At 42.6% G+C, this 13,281-nt stretch overlaps 1 protein-coding gene across 3 annotated transcripts in view; it reads right to left on the bottom strand.

The window, feature by feature from the left end:
* Positions 1–6,099: 6,099 nt before the first annotated feature.
* SAP30BP (SAP30 binding protein) overlaps positions 6,100–13,281 on the bottom strand; it is a 55,180-nt gene continuing 47,998 nt past the window's right edge. The window contains exons 5-10 of one of the 3 annotated variants that reach the window (XM_073310467.1): positions 12,452–12,543; positions 11,894–11,954; positions 11,205–11,256; positions 10,678–10,736; positions 9,187–9,271; positions 6,100–7,962 (exon numbers count right to left, since the gene is read on the bottom strand). In XM_073310467.1, coding sequence (XP_073166568.1) covers positions 7,781–7,962; positions 9,187–9,271; positions 10,678–10,736; positions 11,205–11,256; positions 11,894–11,954; positions 12,452–12,543 — 531 coding nt within the window. In that variant the 3' untranslated portion in view covers positions 6,100–7,780. The remainder of the gene's footprint in view (positions 7,963–9,186; positions 9,272–10,677; positions 10,737–11,204; positions 11,257–11,893; positions 11,955–12,451; positions 12,544–13,281) is intronic. The other 2 variants (XM_073310466.1, XM_073310465.1) reach the window with 2 other exon arrangements.

Below are 13,281 nucleotides of genomic sequence, written 5' to 3'. Positions count from 1 at the left end.
TCCCTAAAGCAAGAGAGACCTTGGGACTGCATATATAAGATTCATAACATCAACTGGCATGAATTATGGAGGGTGGAGTTTGCTTTTGAATGCCAGCAGAGCCCATCAGGTGAATGTAGCCTGGTGGTGTACCTTAGTGCAGAATGCAGTTCTGTCTGCAGTAGCACACAGTTCTCATTCCTTCGGGATGTTTTCCTCTCTCATGTCTTCAGCCGGCTCACTGAATGTTTCAGGCTGGTGGCCTGATGGATCTTAACTTTTCCTCCAGCGATTTTCTTTCCTCTCAAACGAATTAACAATCCTGTCTTTCGCATTACAACCCGCATTGGAAGAGTCCCAGAGAGACGCTCTTTGAACCTGAACAAGCAAACTGAAGGTTCCATAAACAAGACACGAGATAAGGGGCTGAATCATCAAGAAAATAATCCTCATGGATCATACAGCATTGAAAAGAAGAACACACACAGCTACCTGGAAATGACTAAGTGTCTAGAGACACTCCTTTTCTGCATGCTTATCAAATAGAAAACTCTCCTATATCAAGCCATAGCCCATGAAGTCTTTACCCAAAGGAACGATCATGCAGACTCATTCAATTATCTGGCTTCCCCGTCCTGGTGAACATTTCATGTCGAGTCAATTTAATGTTCCCATTCAGTGATGCTGATTGGAAGTTACCAGCACTCAGAATTACCCAGATCAGCAATCTGCTCATTGCTGGTTTTTTAAATGGAAAAAAGTGAACATGAGTTTATAATGAGCCATTACAAAAAAGAGTAATAAAGTCAGGAATCGTATATTTTACAAGTTTCACATTGTTTCCATTGTCCCAGTGATACCACATACACTCCTGAGTCTTGCAATAAAAGGAGAGAAAACAGGAGTTCTAAATGGTCTGTAAACTTTACTGGACTCCAGAATGCCAAAAGTTAGTTGTATGCAATCCTAGAGAGAAGGGAGAACACTATGCTTTTGTAGTAACCACTGGCAAGGAGGGAGCGGCTGGAGAAAGACTATTCATGTGGGGCCAGATCCTCAGCTGGAATAAATCATTGTCGCTCCATTGATTTCACACCAAGGACCTCTCCCGCAGAAAGGATTGCACTTGCGTGGTTTCAGTGTGGGTAGATACATGTCTTACAGCCTCTACACTTGATGTTTCATGGTAAACCAAGGGGTAGCGGTACGGTAAGTTCCTTCAGCTGCAACAGGGGGGCTCCGTAGGGCAAACAAGCACTAAAACAGGGTGGGTCGGTCTTTTGCATGTGCCAGCAGAATGGGCAGAAACTGATAAAGTGGATTGAACATGGCTTCTAAGAAATGAATGAAGCAGCATTGAGATTCTTCATTAAGAGTCCTTCCTTCTGTTGATTTAAGAGTTGCCCTTTTCATCAAAATCTTCTCTCTCCATGTCTAATCAAAGAGAAGACGGCATCTCTCGCCCAGCTGAGGCCCAGATGGGAAACAACAGGCCAAGAGGAGGAATGCAAGAGAAAAGATTTTAAAATTAGAAAGCGGCTAAATATAAAAGCCACACGGAAAGCACAGACTGAATACAGTGATTGAAAACCAGTTTTAAAGAAGGGAAGAAGCCACTTGCAACATGGATCATTTGCCCACATTAGAGTATCTAGGGTCCCTGTGCATAAGATTGTCCTACTGCAAACAACCCCTTCCCCTCCTCCCCCATTGTAGTGTCTCTTAATGAGTCAGTCTGCATTAATTTGCGAGAAAGGCTGCCACTGCATAATGTAAGGATGCCTCCTAGATATGGCAAGTGAGGGATTTTGAGGCAAAACTAAACTGCTTGTACTAGTAGACTGCTGCGATGGAAGATATGCTATAGAAGGGCAAAGTTATCGGTGTTTTAGCTATTGTAGAAGAGGCCTGGTACACAGCAAGTCTAATTTTCTTTCAGTGCTGGTCTAAACCAGGGGGCCAAGGGAAAGCAAGATTTGTATTACCAGAGGAAGGTGAGAAATTTCCTTGTGAAACCCCAAGTGCTTCAGAAGCAATCAATTTGCAGCAGTTTATTTACTGGAGAACACAAAAGCATTAAAAGATTTAACAAATGAATAAAAATTAGAAGCCATCAGCCTCTGTGGTTCTTATTTAGAAGAACAGTGAGAAAATCCAATGGCTTGTTAGAAAAAAGACCCTATTTAAAGAGGAACGGCCATAATAAGCAAGGCCAGGCAGTGGAAGATTCCCTGGTTCAAGTTGCAAGTAAGAAAATGCTGGGAAGAACAATGCTGATCCCACTAACAGGGGAAAGAGGGACCTTGCTGGGATCTCACTGCCCATTAGCCGGTTTTGATTATTAACAGCGATTTGCTTTTACACGAGAGAGTCTTGTAACCCCCTCCAGGAAATGCAGTTCTCTCCTGGAAGAGTGACGGCTCTGCCTCCCTCGGCTCACGAATCTGTTGTTCAACTGGAACCCACCCCATCCCCATTTCGTGACCTTCTGGGCACTCTGCAAGGGACATCTATTTGATGGGTTTTTCTGCAGAGATCTGAGTGCTTGCTTCCCATGACGACAACGGGGTGGGAAGAAGTTTCTATAGGTGTCTGACTGAATTACTGTTGAAATGATTACTCCAATGCTGCTGGGATTTGACTGCACGCTCAATGGTGGGTAGGGGCCTAAGGCCTTGGTGAAGTGGATTTTTAATTTTAGAGTAACCCCACAATGTTGGCATTGCATATAAAATAGACAAAGGGATTGGCAGCAACAGGATAAAAGCAATAGCCTCAGGCTCCGCTATTTTAGGCTTTGAGGTGGAGCCAGCAAAGACTGCTCAACCTGCTTAGGTTAGAGGCCACATCTTGAGAACACTAAATGAAGCCCAGAGCAAAATCTCACACCCTTATAACAACAAAGCACCTGATACAGAAACAGGGAGGGAGAGATCTCTTGACAGCAAGAGGCAGCATGCAGAGTCAGTCAAAAACCAACACGTACAGGCTTGGAGGCAGGAAAATCTTCAAAAGCAAAGCTGACGCAGCGCAGAGTCTTCCAGAGATGACTTCATTCACCTGATCTATCAAGGTCTAAAAAACCCAGTGACTGGCCTGCCTTGGTATACCCAAGGCCTTTGAATACATGGCTTTGGGCTAAGATAAACCCATGCAAACACAAGGAGCACATGCTTAGAGGGCAGGGAGACTTGAAGCCCAAAGAAGAATGAAGGAGCCACAGATGATGAATCGTACTAGCTATATCCCTCAAAGAGAGAAAATGGGAGCAGAGGCTGATTTAATTGTCAGTGTATGGAAACAGTTTCCCCTGGGGAGAAGGGGTTAGGGAGCTGGCTGCAGCCTTTGTGAAAAGGCTCAAATGACTGCTAGCGTACCATTGGGATGAAGAATGTTTCAGCCCTAGGTAATCAGTTCACATCAGACCAAGTTGGCAGTGACTGAAACTATTGCCATTTAAATGGGATTTTGGTGGCCTACAAGGAGTGAATGTGTTTCAGTCCAAGCTAGTTCCCTAGAAGGGTGTGAATGCGTTCCAAAAGGCAGCCTCCTTTGTTGACAGCATCAGCAGACACGAACGATCAAATGGACCGTAGGAACCAAAACGTGCTCCCAAAGATAGATCACATCTAAAGCACTTTGGCAGGGAAGCTTGCATTGTGGCTGGCATATTTCATCAGCACTACGTCATAGGACTGCAGTAGCAACCCTATTGTTACTAGCTACTGAGGTACTTTTGTTATAAACCCTACTTTTAAAAGGATGTTAGCTCCTGGGAAAATCGTACGGCTGAAATTTCAAGTGCCCATTCATAGGTTAAGAACCTTTTTATATTAAAATGACTATTAAAAAAATCAGCTACTGCCCATAGACAATAGCTAGTTTTCCTCCAATTATGTCACTGTGCTGGTGTATGGAGCGCCAGCTCAATAGGTGCAAACTTGTTTATCTAGAGAGCTAGAGCCTAAAATAAATACATCCATGTTTAGGTCAGCTCATTTAACATTAACTTTGACAAAAAGGAACGAACATGTTTCCTATGCACAGTGCAGAGGAAAGAGATTTCTAGCCCATGTGAATGTGAGCTGTACAAATGACTGCCCTGACACTGGGGGGGGGGGGGGGGGAAGAGGGGGAGGGGGAGGGCGCGGCTTGGAATTATTACAGATGCTACAGGGAGAGAGGAGAAGCAGGAACATGGGAAGAGGAAGGGTGTGGTGGACAGGAAGTCTATGATGACTAAGACATTTACAAAAAAAATGAAAATAATGATCAGCACACTCTGTGTAGTGAGTGATTCATCTCCCAAACCTTTCAGTAGTCACACTGGGTGACTGGTGTGTTTAAGTGCTGGGGAGCAGGCTTGGTACAGGAGAGTCCAGCTTCACATGGGCATTGGCAACAACACTAACCTCTTTCCAGCTTTCCACCGTAACAGTCCCCTTTTCCTGCCACAAATCTGTTTCCTGGTGGCTTCTCAGCTAGGTTTAGTTTTGCATTTTCAGAAGCCCACTAGCAAAGAGGGCTTTATTAGAATAAAATATAGAATAATAGAATATTAAGAATAATACTAGCTCTCTCTGCTATCAGTGGTATGGAGAGGTGTTTGTATAAAAAAACCACAAGAATGACAGCCCATTAGCTGTGACATTTTGAACCAACTGCACCACTCATACGTGAGCCGCTTACATGTAAACTCATCTGAACCGATAAGTAGTCCTTCTGGGATTGGGTTTCCACCACACCTGCCTCTGAGACAGCCACCTGTCCTAAACGGATAATGGACCAATAAAAAATTAAAGCAGATCTACACTTATACCCGTGTGGCTTAAGTGTCTTCACAGATCAAACTAACAAACATAAAATAAGGATGATCAAGCCTCCTGGTTTAGGGCATACATTGGACAGATGCAGGAGTCAGGAAGGAGTTCCCACCATCAGAGTGTGAAGCACTGGGCAATAGACCTTATGGAGGATATCAGGTGGCATGATATAGACTAGATTGGCTAATGGTCTGATCCAATGTGAATAGGATTTGCCATTCATCAGGCACAGGGTGGTCACACAATTATCAGAACTGCACAAAGTCATCTTTTCCATCACAAGTGATGCTGATGTTTGGGCTTATTTGATGTTTTTCATGGTAAGCCGAACTGGTCTTTACCAGGTGGTTACACCCTCAGTGTTTCCATAATGAAAGTCAAACTGTAATAGGAAGTAAATACACAAGCCGCAGTAGCTGGTACCACTGCTAACTCTCGTGTTACTGACAGCATATTGCCCCTTCACATTCCAGTGAGAAGATAAAATGTACATTCACATTCTCACACTCAACATCTCACAGCCTGCTCCTGACAAACATACTTCAAGGATGCAGTTAGTTTACAGAGCAGTAGGCTCCCCTCTGTTTATGACACTCTTCCCTCCCGGATTTACAGGATAAAGTCGCTGATGCTAGAGCAGCATCTTCTGTGCCACCGGAGGCTCATGAAATACAAAGCAACATTTAATTGCCATCATTCTGCAGAATGGGAGTTAGAGGAAGCTGTGCCACTACATTTGCTTTGCGTCCTGTTTCAGTGTTTCACTTTCAGCCAAACTGTTTGGCACACTTAAAACCATCTACATTCACACCACACACACACTTTGACAGGACTGCTCCTCTCAGTCTTAAACTCTAGGTAGCCCCTGTCCAGAGAGCCATTCCACCTCAGAGTGGAGTTAACAAGACACCTGCCATAGTTAGTGGGAATCAAGTCAGCAACTCTGTGCAGGGTTCTTACTTCAGTAAGAATGAACAGAAAAGCCACACCACCAACCATCCTCACATCAACTCATTCAGGTTTCACTTCCTTGGTATATCTGTAGTGCCACAATCCTATCAGTGCTCCAGTGGACCCCTGAATATTCCAGATAGACCAAACCTGACATTTGTCAAAACGATTAGGAAGAAAGCCTCTTCTAAGTATATCAAATGCAAGACAGACCCATTCTCCCTCCCTCCCTACAAATTTAAGTTATAAATATATTTTAGGCAAGCTAGAACTTAAAGCAACATGAAATCCAGAGAAAACTTACTTTTTGCGGATCTATTAACCCCCTCTCTTGTCCCAATTTTTACCTCAATACAATCTGCAACATCTGGAATATTGAAGCTGAAGGGAATTGGTATTTATTAATGCTGAGTTAGCAATCAAGTGCACTAAAAACTATCCTACAGGGACTGGTACAACAAACAATTTAGTAGTGATTTCTTCAAACAATTACAGCAGTGTAAATTATTCCATCCACCCACCCATATTAAATAGTATTTCACTGGCTTTCTAGTTGATTTTGGGCAAGTCACTTCACCTCCTGGTAAAGTATTTTGAGAACTATGGATGAAAAGGATTCTACAAAACACCTATGTATTATTAGGGGCTGACTTCTGGTAAAATTAAGAAAAACTGACGCAAGTTTACAATCATAATTTTAAGAACAGTTGAGGTATCAATCCTGGAAAATGGGTTTTATAATGAAAGAGCTGAGAAATTCTTTAAAAAAGGATATAAACACAAAGTATTTCCAGAAAATAGAATTTTGTCTGTTGATTGAGACCAAATATGTTTCCATGATTTCTTAAAATTCCACAGGGGAAAGTTTTAAAGGAAACACTTCCCTGCAGCATTTGCAACCCAGGTATCAACACTAGAAGTGAAAATGATTTTTTCATTAGCTGGTCAGAGAAATGCACATAGTAAGATATGAAAAGGACACAGGAATTTTTAAATTTCCCATTTTTATAATGAAGAATTTTTAGTAACATAGGTAAGAAGGTCCCCCCCCCCCCCCAATAAAATTTAAGTTGACAGTATCCTTTTCACTACAGTGGAGCAAAGAGCACTGCTGTGTGTTTGACAGTATAAGTCCCTACATTATACATAGACACCATAGGCTTCTACATTAGGAACACTTTCCTCTGACGATCTGGTATCTGATCTTATTCCATGGTGACAAAATTGCTCTCAGCAGCTCTCTCCAAATGCACGTTCTGACTTCACAAATGTGACACCTACAGTCCAGGTTCTGCACAGGGGGTCTCCATCTCTGTAAGAGGCTAGCAAAACCTGACTATTTCACTATTTTATATCCAAAAATTCCAATGCTTTTTAAACACTTGATTACTGAAATAAAAGCTACATGGATATTTACGTAGGTTACAGATGTGAATACCAATTGCAAAGAAATGAGTCTAAATTCATACATGTAGATTATACACTCACATCTCAGCTATGCTTACGAGCAAGGATGCTGATCAGCCTTCTGTGTGAATTCTCTTGAGGCAGAGCGTGTGTACGTGGGGGAGACCAAGTCATAGGGCAACAACCTTTAAAGCGTGGCCTGAGATGCAAGGGAATGACTGACATTTTCCCATTTTTTTTTAAAATTCAGATTTCCAGTAAGGATAAGACTCTCCAAGCCATAAAAGTAACAATACAGCACTTAAATGAGCTAACATTTACAAGCTGACACATTGCATACCACTGTCCTTCAGCACACTACAGAGTGACTTGTTATTCCAGCAGTGACATGGGATTGAGAAACTCCTTTCTATGAAGGTCAGTCCTGTGTGCACACACCTGATATTCCTGCTTCCCCCACTTTCCTTAATGGGGTTAGCGGGGAGCATGTTGGATCTGTTTTCAAGTCTTGCCATTTTGTATTGAGCGAATAAGAGTGGTCCTCTCCTTGTCCCCTTCAAAGGATGGTGCCTTCAATGAGAATTTAGTCTGGAAGCCCAGGTCAAGTCTCAATGCACTTGTCACTGCTTTGCTTTTTTCACTATGGTGCCAACAGCAGAGATAACTGTGGTTTTGGAGCCGCTTGCGCTGGTGGTTACTGTGACAACAGCTGGCAACGTTGCAGTCGTGGTGAGGATGGTGGGCTGAGCTATTGTTGTTACCGGGATGGCGGAGTCCCACTTACTCTTTCTCTTTTGAGCATCTGATTTGGAATAACCAAGAGAGACTAGTGTTAACATTTACAGACATTGATATTAATGATCCCCCTCCTTCTCAACCCTCAAAGTGCCACTGCCCAAGTGGACAGTATCTCCTCACCCCCTAGCTGAGGCAAGTGGAACTTTTGGTCAGGAAGTGTTGAGTATAAACCTACTGGAACTTTGAACCCTCAAAGGCAAAACTGAAGAATCCGTACTGTTTATGCCCCTGACCTCCTAGAAAAGTGACATGAGATTCACTCTCTCCCCCAACACCAAAGTAGGTTTGGTTTGGACAGAAAACATGGATCTCCCTATTCTATTAGCCCAGGGGTTCTCAAACTGGGGATTGGGACCCATCAGGGGGTCGTGAGGTTATTACATGGGGGGTCGAGAGCTGTCAGCCTTCACCCCAAACCCTGCGTTGCCTCCAGCATTTATAATGGTGTTAAATATATTAAAAAGCATTTTTCATTTTTAAGGGGGGTGTGTGTCACACTCAGAGGCTTGCTATGTGAAAGGGGTCACCAATACAAAAGTTTGAGAACCACTGCATTAGCATGAGGTACAGCACGAACTGTTAAGAGTCATTATCCAAATTACAACATCAAGTTGTTCATCTCCTCTTTTCCCAACCCCCTCCTCAGGATCTGGGGAAAGACCTGTCAAAAGGTACTCTCATCAACATACAGCAACAAAGTCCATTAACCCTGGCACAAAGAAATCCTTCCCTACCCGAAGCTACTGCCAAGCCTTCCTACCAGGAAAACAGACCAGCAACCCCCAATCCCAGATAACTAATACTGGTAACACCAAGGCTACCAACTCCTGGCAATCTGCTTTCTTTGGGCTGGTCTACACTACCGCTTAAGTCGATGTAACTTGAGTTACTCAGGCATCCCCTCCACCAGCAATGTAAGTCACATCGACCCAAGTGCTGTCCACACAGGTGCTATGTCAGCAGGAGATGCTCTCCAGCCGACACAGCTTCCGCCTGTGGAGGTGGAGTAATTATGCGGACGGGAGAGCGGTCTCCTGTTGGCATAGCTTGTCTTCACCAGATGCGTTACAGTGGTGCAGCTGCGCCAGTGTTGCCCAGTAGCGTAGACTTGTCTTTTGTGTCAAGGGGATGGAGAACAAAAGGGAACTTCTACGGTTTCTGGGTAGCATGAGAGGCAATTCCCACAATTACGATGCAATCTAAGTTTGAGGTCATCGCGTGTATTTACCTCCAAGGGCAGTGCTGACTGTTGTGGTAGTGGTGGATGAAGCATTTGTTGTTGTGCCCTTCTTAGTGCCAGTCACAAACTCGATCTAGAAGGGGGGTCGGGGGGGGAGAGAAAGAAAAGAACAGATGTTAATATTTACGTCTTCTTCCCTCACTACACAGTTCTTCTTTAGATCCAGAATGTAGCAAGGTATAGAAGAGAATGTAGGCAAGGTAATATTTTTTTATTGAACCAACCTCTGTAATAAAAAGATATCACCTCACCTACTTTGTGTCTCATACATCCTGGGACAAAGACTGCTACAACACCTCAGCAAACAAAGGATACAAATATTTATTGGGCCAGTCCGCTTAACATTATGGTGTTGGGGAGAGAAAACACATATGGTCCTCACTCCAAGTACTCCAAAACGGATCAGTTATAACCATTATGAAGATGTGTAAATATGAAGATTCTCCACATGTAGACAGATCAAAAACTTTGGTACCCTCCTTAACGGACAGATCAGGACTAGGATCCTGGTCAGTACAGACATATTCCTACAAATCATTTCTTCAATGAGAAGCTAAGATGAAAAATAAAAGCTGTCTTAGAATGCAAGTCCCCACACGCATGGTTTACAGAGACTGCGCCACAGAAAGAAACCTAGCAACAAGAGCCACAACAGTCTGCAATCACATACCTATAAGTCTACAGTGAAGGGAAATGAGGGGGGATAGTCACAGGTGACTGTACTGCTGTGCATAAAGCAAAACAAAAGGCAAACAAAGAGAAGGCTATTAAAAAAGTTTGCTGCAAAAATGTACTTGTTGTCAAAAAAGCATTCTACAAATCTGAAGCGAAATTTTGTTAATTAACTCTTTGGATATGATTTCCTAATGCCAGCCACTAATCCAAGTGCCTCACCATTTGGTGGGGGTGTGGGTGATGTGAAGTGCTCCAGAGCTATATGGTGTTTTAAATGCATTGACTCAATTTCCTAACAAGCCAAGACATTTTCAGGTATCGAGGGGTTGATATGGGTCTAGATATAGTCAAAGAGGTAATGAGAGAAAACAGAAGTCAGGCCTGAGTTCAGTGTGACTTGCTGGGCAAATTAAGCTACATTAGGCTGTGACACTAGAGGCATAGTGTGAAGACTAAGGAGATAGTAGTTATTTACAGAGTATTGTTTATCTTGTATTTGGAATAATGGGTGCAGTTATGCATGCTCTGATTTAAGAACATTGACAGAACTGGACAGGACTCAAGGAGCAAAGGCAACTGGGCCTAGAGAGAAACTGACCTACAAGGAAAGGCCAAAAACCTAAATCTTGTACAGTCTGGCAAAGAAATGAATAAGGGGAAGATGCCAGAACCGTCTAAAAATACCTCATGGTCAATACATGGGGTAGTACATGGAGGAACATGAAGCAATGGAATGAATTCCAGCAAAGAATGAATAAAGGCTGGGAGATGGATCTCTAAATTCCATAATTCTTGATTTATTACCTTTGTGCGCTCCTTCTTGGCCTTTTCCAGTTTGTCCATTTCAATCTTCTGTGCTTTGGCTAAAAAAGGTTGGTACAAGAAATTATAAAAAGCAGGAGATTTACAAAAGCAGCAATTCATCTCCACAACTGTCCCCTCCCTCTCCAATCAATGGACAAGGTCCCACATACAGAAAACTATTGAATCAGCTGTGAAATAAAAAACTTTCTATCAAGGCAACATTCCACTTATAATTTCTTCAGCCTCTTCACTGCAACCAGAGCCTGCTTGTATCTCAGACCAAAAATTTTAAGGGAGGGACTTTCCAAACTAATGGAAACTCAGGAAGTTCTAGGTCTGTCCAGCCAAACTGGACTAGTGCCTAACCAGAATGCGGCCGGCATATTCTGACTTTCCGTTCATTTAAACGGGTGTTCAGTTAAAATACAGTTGCTAAAGTTCCAGCATGATTCAGTAGCACTGATAAAAGGGATAACAGCTGTAGGAGTGATCAGAAAGAATTGAAAGAAAGATATCCTTAAGATTACCTAGCGCCTCATAGTAGGAGTCCTCAGACCACCCATGAGGGTCAAACATGTCCTGAGAGAAAAAGTTTAACATTATTTCAGAACTTGTTTGAACAGCACGACATACAAAACACTTCATCATATACTTCTATTAAAGTACCACAAGGAAGAGTGGGAAATATTCAGTACAGCTCTAATTTCCCCTCTCCTGTATCCCAATCAGACATAAAAAGGTTCAGATGCAGTGCAGCTGTAGCTGCATTGGTCCTAGAATATTAGAGAGTCAAGATGGGTGAAATAATATCTTTTATTGGACCAACAGAAGTCATGCCATTTCAGTGAGTGACAGAGGCACTAAATAGTTCTCATTGCAAGTTGACACTTGTTTCCCAAATTTGTGCCTCCTGAAAGACTGACAGGCCAAAATAGAATTTTACCTATACCACAACAAAACTCCAAATTAGCTGTCCACAGCCACAGAATTCGAAGTCTATATCACAAAGCTACAGCTACTGGGGTTCACTGTTACACAAAGCACATTTTACTTCAATGCAACTGGAGATCAAACTGCAGACAGATCTCTAGCTGACTAGTTCTGTCATCAGCCCTGACGTCTGAAGCCTTAAATGACCTGCCTGAGAAAGAGGACAAAACTGATGAGAGCTTCATGCACCCACCCCATCTCCCATTAAATCTTTCACCCTTCTTACCTTGGGATAATTCGTACCAAGTTCGTCGATTGCACAAAACTGGATCAGCTTTTCATAGATGCTGAGACAGAAGAACAATCATTAGTTTATTTCTAGCTTTCCCCATTCTTTCTTCAAGATTAAGATCATCGGGTTTGTTGGTACAAAGAGGCTGGTGCTCCATTTCAATGGCCCAGGTGAAGAATCACCAAAAAGAGTAACATTCTGAAGACCCATGACCACCACCACAATATGCAAAACATATCATAAACCCTGGTTATTCCTCCCCTCAACTAGAGATTCCTCTCCTAACCCAAAACATACCATCCACAGAATCGTACCTGAAGCCCTACACACCTGCTTTTAAAATCTGTGTTTTAGTTGTGGTTACATGGATCTCAGAGAATCTCAAGCACACTCATTTCTGAGATGTTTTTCTAGATCCTCTTGAAGATTTCATGAGCAGTAACAGCGTCTACTGCTCGACATCCCCAATTTCTGATACGGCTCTAATGGCAAGGAGGATGACTCTTGGGATTAGCTTTCCTGCAGAGTTGTAACCTCAAAGGGAAAACTCACCTGGGATTACGAAATTCCTTCTTCCTCTGAATGATGTAGTTCATGTCCATGCCCTCTTTCATCTTCCTATCGTACAACTTTTGAATCTTATCCTAGATAAAAAAGAAACAGTGTAAGAGTCAACACCAAGTAGTAACACACAGGTAGGAGATATTCAATATGCACAAACATGGTTGTCTTATTTCTGCATAGTTAAACCCCAAATGGCCCTCTCCCACCTTAGAACAGTAATTTTTCAGAGACAGGAAGGCCGAAGCAGGCACATCATCTGGGCTAATCTGCAGTGACATTGACTCTTCTCAGACTCAATCAAAGATCACTCTTACCTTCCTGCATAATCCACTATACAGTGTGGGCTATCAAGGAGTATTCCAGCACAACGCAGGGAGTATTCCAGTAAAACCTGAACTGCTTGGGAAAGGCAACTTAAACAGATTCAGAAGGTTGGAAATACTGGATATAATTACCTTCCAAAAAGGAAGGCCTTGATTTAAAGAAAATTGCATCTGTTTTGCTCAGCAGGGCAGCATAAAAGATCGAAACACACTCCCTACTGTCTGACATGGAGCATAGAAAGCAGAAGAGGGAAGATGCATTTTCAACCCTGAATAACCAAAGTTAGAGTTATTTGGTAGGTTTTAAACTGCAATCGATATCTGAATCTTGCATGAGAGGAAGTCGTCCTGCTGCTAAGCAAGGTCGTTTGTGACACTACCGCTATGGAAACTTACTTATAAAGCTAAAGTATTTTACAGGAAGTGAAATTCCAGAGACTTTACAATAGAAAGTTAAGATTTTGTGGCTGAAACCCAAAACTTGGAGGCAGGAGA

The sequence above is a fragment of the Lepidochelys kempii genome, chromosome 14 (assembly GCF_965140265.1).
Source record: "Lepidochelys kempii isolate rLepKem1 chromosome 14, rLepKem1.hap2, whole genome shotgun sequence".
In the NCBI taxonomy this organism is placed as follows: domain Eukaryota; kingdom Metazoa; phylum Chordata; order Testudines; family Cheloniidae; genus Lepidochelys; species Lepidochelys kempii.
This window is presented reverse-complemented; position numbering and strand designations above follow the sequence as displayed.